Source organism: Halyomorpha halys, unplaced genomic scaffold, assembly GCF_000696795.3.
Source record: "Halyomorpha halys isolate HHAL.00 unplaced genomic scaffold, Hhal_1.1 Scaffold453.1, whole genome shotgun sequence".
Taxonomy (NCBI): domain Eukaryota; kingdom Metazoa; phylum Arthropoda; class Insecta; order Hemiptera; family Pentatomidae; genus Halyomorpha; species Halyomorpha halys.
Window position 1 is genome coordinate 1,184,307 of NW_027107553.1, and position 13,131 is coordinate 1,197,437.

The 13,131-nt window shown below is 28.9% G+C and overlaps 2 protein-coding genes across 3 annotated transcripts in view; one reads left to right on the forward strand and one right to left on the reverse strand.

Moving 5' to 3' along the window:
• Window positions 1-178: 178 nt before the first annotated feature.
• Window positions 179-8,763, reverse strand: eEF5 (eukaryotic translation elongation factor 5). 2 transcript variants are annotated; one of them, XM_014424117.1, is made up of 5 exons: window positions 8,694-8,763; window positions 7,727-7,861; window positions 3,212-3,379; window positions 3,005-3,139; window positions 179-490 (listed from the first exon to the last, which is right to left on the reverse strand). In XM_014424117.1, exons 2-5 carry the CDS (start codon window positions 7,832-7,834, stop codon window positions 419-421), a joined length of 483 nt encoding a protein of 160 aa, XP_014279603.1. In that variant the 5' UTR covers window positions 7,835-7,861; window positions 8,694-8,763; the 3' UTR covers window positions 179-418. The 2 variants fall into 2 exon arrangements, with proteins under 2 accessions (XP_014279603.1, XP_014279604.1); XM_014424118.3 differs by lacking the exon at window positions 8,694-8,763 and adding an exon at window positions 8,657-8,675.
• A 160-nt stretch (window positions 8,764-8,923) lies between these two features.
• Window positions 8,924-13,131, forward strand: part of cpb (F-actin-capping protein subunit beta) — a 16,267-nt gene continuing 12,059 nt past the window's right edge. The window contains exons 1-4 of the mRNA XM_014424116.3: window positions 8,924-9,065; window positions 9,311-9,522; window positions 11,696-11,871; window positions 11,976-12,175. Coding sequence (XP_014279602.1) covers window positions 9,063-9,065; window positions 9,311-9,522; window positions 11,696-11,871; window positions 11,976-12,175 — 591 coding nt within the window. The 5' untranslated portion in view covers window positions 8,924-9,062. The remainder of the gene's footprint in view (window positions 9,066-9,310; window positions 9,523-11,695; window positions 11,872-11,975; window positions 12,176-13,131) is intronic.

The following is a 13,131-nucleotide window of genomic DNA, read 5'->3' on the forward strand; positions in this document are numbered from 1 at the left end:
ATATATATATATATACACACACACACACACACACACACATACATACACACACAAACATTTTATTCATACACTGACAGCTACAACATATAAAATTAATTCATGAGACAATAATTTTCAGTATACCCCTTATTTTAAATTGCTGGTTATCAAATATTTGGAAGCAAGGAAACTAAAAATATTATTGTTGAGTAACAATTAACATTTATTCCCCTCTTGGCCTTATGGAGCCTCTCTAGCAAGAGAGATGAAACAAAGAATAAAAATAGAAATAAAAATTGATTTCATAAGTCCAAAGAAAAATGATAATGAGACAAATATAAAGATAGTTCCCACCATAACCCCCCCCTGCCGGGGAAATGTCCGATCCACATTTGCTTCCGCCTCCATGCGAGAAACTCTTCTTATGGTGTCATTATTATTATTTGTCGAGAGCGGTGTTGGTTTTTATAGCAATGACGCATTCTTCACCACATGATTTGAGTACAGTGCACTGTTAACAAACAAACAAATATAAATTTCATATCTATAATAAAAGGGAATCAATAAGGTTAAGTCCATATGCAAAAGTAGTTGTGAGAATATACTAATTTGTTAGGCTGCAAAATCAGATTTGTACAAATATAAGGAGTCTGGGGAGACCAACTCCTCCTCCCTAAAAGATTAACAAGTATTTTTTTCTGAAAAATTTTCTGTTGACTGTCACAACATCCTTCTCCCTCTTTTGGAGATCAAGATTTATCAACCAATACAAGAAAGATAAAGAAAATAATATCTTAAATATTATTCTCACTTAAATACACAGGTTTCAAAATAAAATATTGAATCACTATATTTATAAAAATTACTTTTAAAATCTCATCTATTGTTATAACAATCAGAACATATATAAACATGTAGATTTAAAAGGTAACTCCAACTTCAATTCTGTAAATACTAATTCACGTAGTTTTTCAGCACAGTAACTTTACATATGAAACCTTTAAATTGATTACAATGGCTTTATTATCTCGTTTCTTCTTACTCCTGCCTATCGGCAAAATAAGTTTGTCAGCACTGGAACGTCATACAAATGTTTGTTCATGCCATTCCCACAAATTAACTAATTTTTTTTTTAACTCACATCCATATATCCTTCTTTTCACTCACTTTCAGGATGACAGTTCAACAACTATTATTATCTCAAGGTTCATACCATATTATGCACAGAGGCCTTATAATATCGGTAGTACTTTATTTTTTACAAGAGAATGCTCTTCTTGTCATAAATGTAAAGTAAAATTCCTGACTTTTTCAGATTTTACTTTCTTTTTTTTTTAAACTAGTGGCAGTTGAGCAAGGGTGCCCACAGATGATCCAGGCTACAGTGGAAAATCTGGACATTGTTGTTTCAACATTTAAAGCATATTCATAATAATGAAAACAATAAATCTATAGAATAACCGAATCAGGTAATAAATAATGTTTTATAATGATAAATAATGACATTAAAAACATTATTATTTTACTTTAACAGAAACAATTTAATTAACATTTTTAAATCCAAAATATATTACTATAAGGCTATAATGAAAACACACTGACAAAGTATATAAGATAAAAAGTTTTAAATCAAGTATGTTACAAAACATAACAGAAAAAAGTAATACAAAGTATTAAAAATTTTTGCATAGGTTTTGCCGTTTAATTTACTTTTCACAATCTTCCTATATGATTGATAACATCTATTATAAAATTTCACTACACACATCTAATAAAGTTCAGATTAAAAACCAATGTATTAGTTAGAATGAATACCTAAATCTGAAACATAAAATTTATAATCAGGACAAAGTAAATTTTTAGAACTCGAGATGATTTTCTTGGTTTCAAATTTACTATGAATTTTCAAATGGTTAACACCATACAATTAAAAAAAACATAGAATCCCGATGCTATAAAAGCTTGACTCTCAATCCTAGAGAGCAAGGAATCACACGTTTGATAATCTGCAATAAAAGGTTACTGAGATAGAAACCTTTGTCCTTTTCGTGGAGCTAGCTCACTCCCTAAAATTAGCTAAATCACTCGTTTCCAGTCAGAAACTATGAGACACAGTAGATGTGCCTTGAAAGTAAGGAAGATTATCCTCAGGATGGCTCCCTCTTTCTGGGGTCGCCAATTCACAGCTAAATTCATTTATTTATTCCATCCTCCTTAGGGATACGGAGTTAATTCAGTGTGCAAACCACCTCTATCCTTTACACCACACTCAAGGTTTAATCAGTATTTAATCGACACTATCTTGGTGGAATTTTTAAAATTATTGAATATGGACATTTTAATTCTTAATAATGTATGAATTGTGGTAATTTATGATAGCTAACCATCCTTAGTGAGATAAAATCACTTAACTTTAATTGTAATAATATATGTACATACACCCTTAAAAAAGGAAGACGATAGAAACTTAGGTGATTCATCCGAGTTCTATGTATGTGGTCAGATGTACTAAATATAAGGAGTGAATCAACACATAAATATTTATACATCTATTGTAATGGATTTATGTATGAATGTGTGTGTGTTTTTCTACAGTAGCAGGATTTTAATTAAATTCCAATAATTCCACAAACTTCTGCAATAATAAATAACCCAGGGTCCTGTACGTACAAGACTGTAGAGAATTTACTGTTAATGTTTTACTTCCAATATCACACTGTAATAGTGACATCATATTACTGATACTTTCCCTGATTGCAGACCCAGCTTAAACAATAAGCTGAGAAAAAACCCTCAAATCACATTGTTCAATGAATAATTTAAGGCTGGAATGTAAATAGTTACAAAAAACTTGGAAACAGGACTATTTATAGCATAATATATGATTACTTGAGAGGTTTTTTAATTTAAGATTTTAACTATGCCTTCAGTCTGAGAATTAACTCCATTAAATATACATCAACACTATAATTTTGAACAAAATATATTAATTTATATTAAAATGAATGTAAAAAAACAAACATACAAGCAACTCTTTTCCAGCATCGTATTCAGATTTTAACTGAGTTCCTAGGTCACCATCCGGGATTTTTAAATCTTCACGCAATTCTCCATTATCTGACATCAAGCATAGGTATCCATCATCAGATATATCAGTAAGCTAAAAAATTACAGAATAAAAGTCTAGTTATGTAAAGACTTAGAATAAATAAAACAGAAACAAAATATTAACCTGATAATCTTCACGTTTAACAAATGGCACATCCATGTTATGAGTAGATGGACAAATATCTTCATATTTTTTGCCACTGAAAATATCAAGTCCAACAAGATGTACTTTAGCATGTCCGTGCTTTCCAGTTTTAGAAGTTGACATTTCAACAATCTTACAAGGACGAGACTACAAAACAAAAAAGTTAACAAATAAAATAAAAATAGTACAGTACTAAACATTCACAATATCAAATGAAAGAAATAGAACATAAAACAATTCAAAAATTCTACCACAGGATCTTTATCAAGTTTTAGTGCAAACTCTGAAATAAAATAATTGAGAAGTATTCTATCAAAAGTCAACATATTCAGTTTTTGAAAATTATTACTAAAAAATTATGGAAGTGTCTTATGTAGATCTGTTTTAATAAAATCAATGATTTATAACACTTGTTCCAGATGGGAAAATTTATGTTTAAAAATAAAGTGAAAAATTTATTGAAATAGAACTTTAATTTGTCATAAAAAAAACCAAAAACTTTTGAGAAGTGTATATATGAACTTTTGGTAGAAAACTGCTCAACTGAATTACTCATTTTAGAAACAACATATGACGGTTCTAAAATCGTCAATTTAATTTTTGAATATTCCGATACTGATCAAATTAAAACCTTGGTTTCAGATTTATTCTTACAGAAGAGCCTAAACACGTAAAAATTTGATATTGCCATATACATTTATCATAATTGACGAACCATTAATAAAAAAAAAAAAAAGAGTTAAAAATTGACCTATGTTTGAAGAGTGGTATCTCAGAATCTATTAGTTTCTAGTAGATTTAACAAAATGAAGACTAGAGAATGCTGTGTTATCTTATGTTATATATCAAATATATGGTTTGTTTTATCTAAACAACAATTCTCACATACTAACGACTTATCTAGTACTAATAATTAAACTATCAGAAATTTATTCCCACCAGCTAAACACTTAAGTTCTGAACCATTTTTGACAGTAAAAAAAAATTGCTACAGGGTTTGGCCATTAGGAAAGGACTGAAAGCCTGAGATAAGTGTAAATTTTCCTTTTTCTCTCCCACTCTCTGAATTAGCTAGAGAAAACCTAAAAAATTGATACATGTCATTTTCTTCAAATTTTCAGTCAAAAATTAAATTTTTACATAATCTATGGTGTAAATAAATTGTTAAATAAAACATCTACATTTTCAATGCACTATAAAATAATTGAAACATCCTATATTAGAGCTGGTCAGCAAGTATATACATGGCTTGCTATTTACTTTCTGATTTAATCATAATATTTTAGTTTACATCAACATCGATGTAAGATGCAGATAATAAAGGAATGAAAATTCAATAAAAATTATTAATTGTTGATATGGATTTGAACAAACAGGAATCTAACTGCATTTTTAATTTCACAACTTACTACTTATCTGTGTCTGATATATTTGATAGTATTGTTATATACCTGGCTAGATACATTTAACTGGATGAAAGAAAAGTTTAATCAAGAATCATACTAATAATTATATTTAAATTTTTTCTAGGGAAAAACAAAGTTAAACTACTTATAAATTTCAGAACCAAGAGGATTTCTTATCTCAAAACAAATGTTACTATCCTTTGTACAGAAACAATAAAAGAAAAATAGCACCAGAATGAAGTGTTAAAAAAGATACATTTTATAATTTCAAAACTGTAAAAAAGTGGGCACATTTAAAATCAAAACTTTGGAACTAATTAAGGAGAGAAATGAAATATTTAAGAAATCTACATGTTTGAGGGAGAATGCATTGCTCATTAGTTGATCAATGATGTTTTGAGGAGCATTATAATAATGGTTACCTACCTATTATAATCAATAATTATATTCTGAAAGTACTCCTTAAATAGTGAAATATATATTATTAATAAAGCTTCACACTAAATAAACTAAAATATAGACCAGTATTCGCTAACTAATAGCACTTTTGGAACCATTATTATTATGATTATTATCTGTCTAAGCCCCCATTAAAACTTCTACCTTGGTATCAACCTCAACTATAGCTTTAAGCTAAGGAATTTATTTGAATACGTTAATGTCAGGAACTACCAAGTTGATTTTAAGAACTCCTTGGCACAGTAAATCAATCCTGAATACGGTATTACCAACCTGGGCCCTGTTTCATTATGAAAGCTAATAGTATTAGTTCATAGTACAAGTGTAGAAACTAGTGTGGTAATAATACTAATACTTATTTTTTTCATGATAGGGATGACTATTTGTGATATTACAGGAATTAAAAAATACTAAAGTACGAGTTACTATTGTACAAGTCTGTGTAATTGAATTAAGATAAATCTACAAGACTAATAGTATTAGTTTGTACTTTATACAGGGCGCTGGTAATATTAGTATGCCTGAAGATAGTGTTACATTAGGATTCATTGTTAGAACAAAATTGTAGTATTAAGCTGGATCCATTACTTGATAAACAAAGAAAGTAATAAACACTATTACTTATATGCTTTTTTGTTCAAGAGAGGCAAATGTAGTAGATTTGGGACTTGCATATGACAACTCTGATTTAAACTATTTATATTTTAGATAGACTATAATGTAATTATCAGCAAAGGAGGTACATGATAAAAATTAATAGAAATGAAACTATAAATTCAGCTTTTGTTCCAATATACCTCTCAGACTTGTTAATGTAACTACCTAGATATCTAATGTTTTTATAAATATGCATTTATATTATATTAAACCATTAGAGCTAACAACTAAAGTTAATGGATGAAATTAAGAAGATTTGTTCACAGCTAACAGATAAAATATAAAAATATGAATCATAAACTACGGTAAATTATTGATTCCGAAGATTAAGAAGACTTTTCAGTTAATTAAAGTATGAAGAGGACCAATATTTATCTACTGGCAGATCTAAAACTATACTAAGCACCAAATGTGGATGCAGCAGGAACGCTTGTCAAAATGCCTTTGATTTTTACCACGAAACCGATTAGGAGTGGATAGAGCACAAAGTCAAGCTAACTTGTACCACTAATCCAAATAACCCATCCACACACACTTAGGAATGTAGGAATTAGCCAGGGTTTGATGTAGCTTAACTTTTCTATTAAATCTACTCTGTAACAACTGGCCATGGCAATCGATATTCTTTGAGCTACTAATAATAAACATTGACATTATTTTTTCTATACTGATAAGTGCAATAGAAAATTTGGATAATAGTATCATTTGTTCCCAAAAGTCTTAATAAATTAATAAAAATTAGAAAAACTTCTATCAATCTGATTTCTATGAACAAAGAATGAGTTGATTCCTTATTCTCTATACCTAATATCAATTAACTATTAAGATATGTATAGAACTGTAATTAAAAATCAAACTAAAATTACTTGGTACAAAAACAAATACTCTACAAGTGATTTCCAATAAAGAAAGGCTAAATAAAATATCAGACAAACCAATCACTGACTGCCGTAAACAAAAATGATATGGTAATGTAGATATTCAGAAATGTGAACTTAACAATGGAAGATTAATGAAGTCAGAAAAATATCTAACAGTAGTCGACTAATTATTGCATAAAAGTTTTGGATGTGATATAAGTGGGAGAAGTCTATCATTACAACTTAAAGCATTAATATTTATACATAATAATAGAAAATTATTCGTTCTTAATGAGTTTTTAATTAAACTATCATTTTTCTAAACAAATATAATTACATTAATGGATGATTTAATGCTTCAGTTTAAAATTAATATTAAAAGAAAAAAAAATCTATTATAACCTAACATTGACAACAGTTTTTTATGGCACTCCATACATGAATTCAACACAAGGAAGAATAAGTACAAAAAGAATATCAATATCACATGTGGATTGATGAAGAAAACAAGATTCATCATCATTAATGTAAAATTAAACATTATTTGGCACAGAATAAAAGCACTAAAATAGTAAATCACAGAGTCAGTCAGGAAAAAATAAAATAAAGAGCAGTATTTAACAAATATATTAGCAAAAAGAATATATGAAAAGCACGATATTCTTGAAAAAAAGTAATAATGGTTGAACGTAATTATCAGGATAACCACAAATACAAATACGATTATTAAACATTAGTAAAGATTAAGAAATTAACTTAATACAAAACTCTAATTTGATTCTAAATAGATTTTTAACTATTCAGTAGGTCATGAATCACTAATTTAATCAAAATATAACACGGACAACAAATACTTAATGATTTACATCATACGATAAGTTAGTTAAACTATGCGTTTTAATAATACACAAAATGTAATTTAAGCAACCAAACATAATAAAATTTAAGTTTGAAGACTAAATGCTTAAGGGCCAAAACTCAATATTCTAGAAATTGTCATTAAACAAAGGAAATTGTTTTAAAAATTCAATAATTTAGCAATTAATTAACATAAATTCCACTAAGATGATGATATAGAAATGTAATACATTAAGAAACATAATATAACATACCTTCAGCATTACAAAACCGTTTTTACGTAGAGCAGAGCATTGCATGGGATAGGTAACAGATGCACCAGAGTCACCAGTATCAAAATGAGTATCTTCGATATCAGCCATGATGAAAAGTTAAGTTAAGGGAGCAAACTACAAAATATAAATGATTGATTAATATATAAATAAAGATAGGTATAGTTTACCTTTATAACTAATACTCATAAATTAACCCTGAATAAAACATAACATGGTGAACATATAGCTATTAGATACCTAATATACCTAATAAATCAGGTACAGTATGGACATGAAATGAAACAAAATCTAAGTTTTTACCAATTCTGCCATTATTCAATGAAGTATTTAATAAAAAGAACTCAGTCTATTAAACTTGTCAGTCATTAAAACCTGTTAGTCATGCCATCAACTCAAATACATAGAGGCTTCCTCTGAAACTGGGAAGATATATTAAAAATTTGATGTTTAAAATGGCCAAAAAAAACATTGACGAATTCAATCACATTAAACATGCAAAACAATAATCATTAATATATTTTATTTAATAATTCTATTTAGATAATTAGTGATAGACAAATATGGGAAAGAATATAGAACCACGTTTTCTGAGCTTTCTAAAGGATATTCATGTTACATTAGGACAGGAAAAACAGTGAACCCGCGGGGACAACAAACAATTTTGAACCTCTAAGAACTTCTTCGTAATATGAATTAAATATCGTTCTGCTAAATAAAAATCCATTGTAATTTATAAAACAACATGGCGCGAAAAGGAATGCAGTGTCAATAAACTTAGAACAGCCGGTAGGTGGAAATGAGAAATCTATGGGTTACAGAAAAAAAATCAATAATAAGAGGAATAAAAACCTATTAAAGCGAAAAAGTACACGAAAATAAAACAAATTAAGAATTAAATAAGATATATACCAATGAATATTAGAAACCAAAGTGGTTTAGTACTCACATGTGGCTAAAACGGGCAAGGAACTATGAAGAATCGTGCGCAAGCGTAGACACGTTTAGGTATCCTGAAAGTTAATCGACGATTTTAAAGGCAATGAAAAACTTTACACCTATTTTAAAAATTATAATAGTCAAAAATATTATTAAAAAAATAATAATATATACATCTTACTTATTTTTAATAGCGTAATTATGCATTAACCTAAGTAAATATTTAAAAATGAACCTTTAAAGTGTATAACCATTAAACTGCTGTTATAGTCAAGGTCATGTACACATTTTATCGTTCTGACTAATTTTGATCTATCTATAAGTATTATTTACATTCGATTAAGGGTTTTAGTCACACTACGTATCCAATTGTCTCAAAATGGTAATTATTCATAATTATTTGCCATATACTGCTTAAAAATTAGTGTGGAGCATATTTTCTTATTTTGATTTAATTTTAATTTCTAAAGCTCAATTTTTAAATCCAGATAGCAATTTTTGTTATTGTTAATACCTATAATTGTTTAATAGCTAATGTTCTAATATAAATCATTAGTTTGGGACTGTATCCTAGGTTCTATTTATATTATTTAGAAATTACTATCTCCTTATCGAATATTTTTTTAGACGGATCAGCAAATGGATTGTGCTCTTGACTTGATGCGAAGATTACCTCCTCAAGAAATTGAAAAAAATTTGAGTGACCTAATTGATTTAGTTCCAAGTCTGTGTGAAGAACTGTTGTCTTCTGTAGACCAACCCTTAAAAATTGCTCTTGATAAGGGAGTTGGTAAAGATTATTTATTATGTGACTACAATCGGGATGGTGATTCATACAGGTAAGTTTGTCTCAGAATGTTGAGCACCTTTTTCGCAATACAAATAATTTATTTATTTTACTTAAAGCTTAGAAAATATTATCCCTTTTCTTTTATATATCTGAACCAATTACTTTTTTATTTAAAGGTTGTGCTGTAATGAAATTTTGCTTATATTTTGTAGTTATTTCAGGTGTATTATCCTCATGCTTTGCATTTTAATTTTCATATTTGTACTACCATGGATAGTAAGTTACTTGATAATGTCATTTTAAACATTTAAGGTTAATAGTATTTCAGTACTAAGGATATAAATAATAAACTTACAGTTAATTTTATTTATTCTGTAATCTATAAATCCTGAATTATAATGTTCATAGTTATCTTAAGTGTTACTAATTCAATTTAAACCACCCTACTTTTGTCTTTCAAATTCACAATTAATAGGATTTTCAATAGGCACTTCTCCTGCATCTTAAATATTAACATTCTTAACTTAAAAAGCTAATCCCTATTACTTATTACACATTACTAGTTACTTTTGTAGTTCAATTTTTAATTGTTTAATATAACAGATTATACTCCTGTGCTTGATGAAAAGTTCTTCTAGCCTAGTTATAATATAATTTAGACCTATTCGATACCTTAGCTATTGAGTGCTCGAATTATCTCTTTATTTATTATCTCTCGTATTCTATTGAAACTTTCGGTGTGGAAGTTTATAAAACATGTTTTGAAATGAAACTGTTTTGTGATATTGCTGTTCCATAAACATATTGGTATTTATGCAAATAGAATGTTATAATTTAAAATTGTGACCATCCCTAATTGGCTTGACCAAGAAAAAATATAATTTCTCGGATTAGTCGGTAAAGTATGAATATTGCAGATCTTCAGTTACAAAAATGTTTCTTTAGTTGTGTGACAGGCGTTTGGGATGATAATTTTTTGAGTTTTTTTTTTTTAAAGCATCATTTTTCACAACGCAAGTAGATTTTGACTCACCACTTTTAAAAATTTATCTTTTTCTTTGGTTATGGTCATCACAAATGCAAGTCTGTCCATGATATTGCTGCCTTAAAAACTCAAATGGTTAGCACGCCTTCTCCCTCCAAACTTCTATTTTGCCTTAATGACATTCATTGTTATTCTTTTCTTGTCTTTTTTGCATCACTTGGTTGACTTTATTATATGGTACTCAAACTTCTATTTATAAAATTATGTGGTTTTATAGGTTAGGTCTTTTAAATATTATTATTGACTTTGGTCCAAATTAGTTAAAGACTAAAAATTGAAATCTTTTATAATATTTTTTTTTTTTTTATACACCTTGAAAATACTGTACTGTGCAACTTAGTAGTAGTAGATAAAACTGTTGTGGTGAAGTATGTTACTGCAGTATAGTTTTGGGTTCTACCTGGAAGGTTTAACCAATAAGTTAAGGTAGACTTATGTAATAAATTGGGCTGGAATAATAATAAATATTTAAATAGTTCATTATTGGTTACTTAAACTGCAGGTAATATTTCATTCCTCCCCAAGTAGATGTACTCAGGGTTGGCCTTAGATAGGTGGTTGTATTTTAGAATGTTATGCCAATAAAGAACAATAGCAGAAACTGAGTTTCCTGTTGTAATACTACTGTTTTCTTTCTTTAATGAGCTGTAGGAAGGGGACTGTCTAGCTCTATGAAAGATTTGTTGAGGAAGGGGTTTATAGCACCATTAAACACTTTATTGGCAATCAACGCTTTTTATAGTAGAATTCATCTGATGGCAATGTATTTATTCGATGACTGTGTCACCAGTGAGAACTAAATTATGGGTGTTAGGAAGTAAGCTAATCATTAGCTAATGATTATTTGAAGTTAATATGGATACCAGTTGTATAAGTATATTAGCTTTAGAAAATTATTTTTCTGCCTAAGCTGATCTCAAGTTTAAGTGCCTATTTTTTTGCATTTTAAATTATTAATATGTTTTTAAACCACTAAAAATGTAAAATTATAATTTGAAAGTCTCGTATTAATCATCAAAGGTGTTGAATATTTTCATTTTATATTATACACTAGTTACAGAATTTTCATTATTTTTACCAACTTTTTCTATTTGTTTATAATTACTCTCAGAAGTGTTTGAAGCTTCATTTGCTATACTTGAAAAACTTGTTTTCCTGATATAAATTATCATTTCAGATCTCCTTGGAGCAATACTTATGACCCACCTCTTGAAGATGGTTCAATGCCCACTGAAAGGTTAAGAAAACTAGAAGTAGAAGCAAATGCTGCTTTTGATCAATACAGAGAGATGTATTTTGAAGGAGGAGTTTCTTCAGTTTATTTATGGGATTTGGAAATGACCGGCTTTGCAGGTATAATAATTTTCTTCGGAAAGTATTTTTTAAAGATAATTTATAGTTTGTTTTTAATATATATTCATGAAATATAATGTTTTATAATTAATTTATGTCAACAGGTGCCATTTTAATAAAAAAGGCTGGAGATGGTTCGAAAAAAATTAAAGGTTGTTGGGATTCTATTCATGTAGTTGAAGTTCAAGAAAAAACAACTGGGCGAAATGCTCATTATAAATTAACTTCAACAGTAATGCTTTGGCTACAAACTAACAAAACTGGTTCAGGTACCATGAACCTAGGAGGTAGTTTAACTAGGCAGGTATGTATATCTTCTTTCAATATTTCATGAAAATAGTTCACAGATATATATTTTTGTTTCTCTTTCACTGCATTTGATGTATTTAAGGAGATACTGAGAAAAGGGAATCTGATAGCTATATATGAAAAAAAGTTATTGTATCTACTTTCTGATGGTGAGGCTCACCAGGTTTTGTGATGTCAGTAGTTTTTGTCCTAGTCGAGTCAGAGACTGTTTATGTTCTCATCTTTGTGGGCATCCTGTTGGTGTTAATGTCTGAAGAAGAGGGTTAGTGCAGTGTTGGAGGCTATCAAAGAATTTGATGTGCCTCAATGAGAAAAATTCCCTTACTGTCGACAGTACAAGTGTCGTATGGATGTAATCAGTTTCTCTTTATAAAGTAGTATGCTTTACAATATGTCTCAGAATACTATCCTAAAACTGTTGGAGATTCTTCTCTATTATGTGTGCTATGTTGGCCAGCATATGTGCTCCATAGAGGAGCCATCGGAGAATACTTTTGTATATCAGGAATTTGAGGCAGAAAGAAGGGTTAGGAGATGTTAGAAGGTGACTAAGCCTGTAAGCCTTGGTCCTAACCAGCTTCTTATGGCAGTGGTGAGCTTGTGTCAGGTGTTTGTCAAGGCTAACACTCAAATACACTACACTGTCTGCTGGTCTGTTTTCGCACCCTCTTACTTTATAGTGTCTTGTTATGATTATATCTTTTACTCTTAAATATCTGTTGTAATTTATGTTTTGTTCATATATATATTGTAATATGCTCCTTTTGTAGTAAATAGTATATTTTGAGGTATAAATGGTTTTAATATGTTTTATTTTATGTATCATTTTAATATTCATTGTTTTGTTTATCCAAAAAGCAAACTAACCAAGTTTCATTGTTTATAATAACTTCGTGATGCCAAACAAACCCAAGATGGCGGTACGTAGAACCAAGGCCACACTAAGCAAAT

Coding starts and splice junctions, on each gene's coding strand:
- eEF5 (XM_014424117.1), bottom strand. CDS start 7,834: ATGGCTGATATCGAAGATACTCATTTTGATACTGGTGACTCTGGTGCA. Junction 3,140..3,211: donor TTAAACGTGAAGATTATCAG/GTTAATATTTTG, acceptor GTAATTTTTTAG/CTTACTGATATATCTGATGA. Junction 491..3,004: donor ATGCTGGAAAAGAGTTGCTT/GTATGTTTGTTT, acceptor GTTTGTTAACAG/TGCACTGTACTCAAATCATG.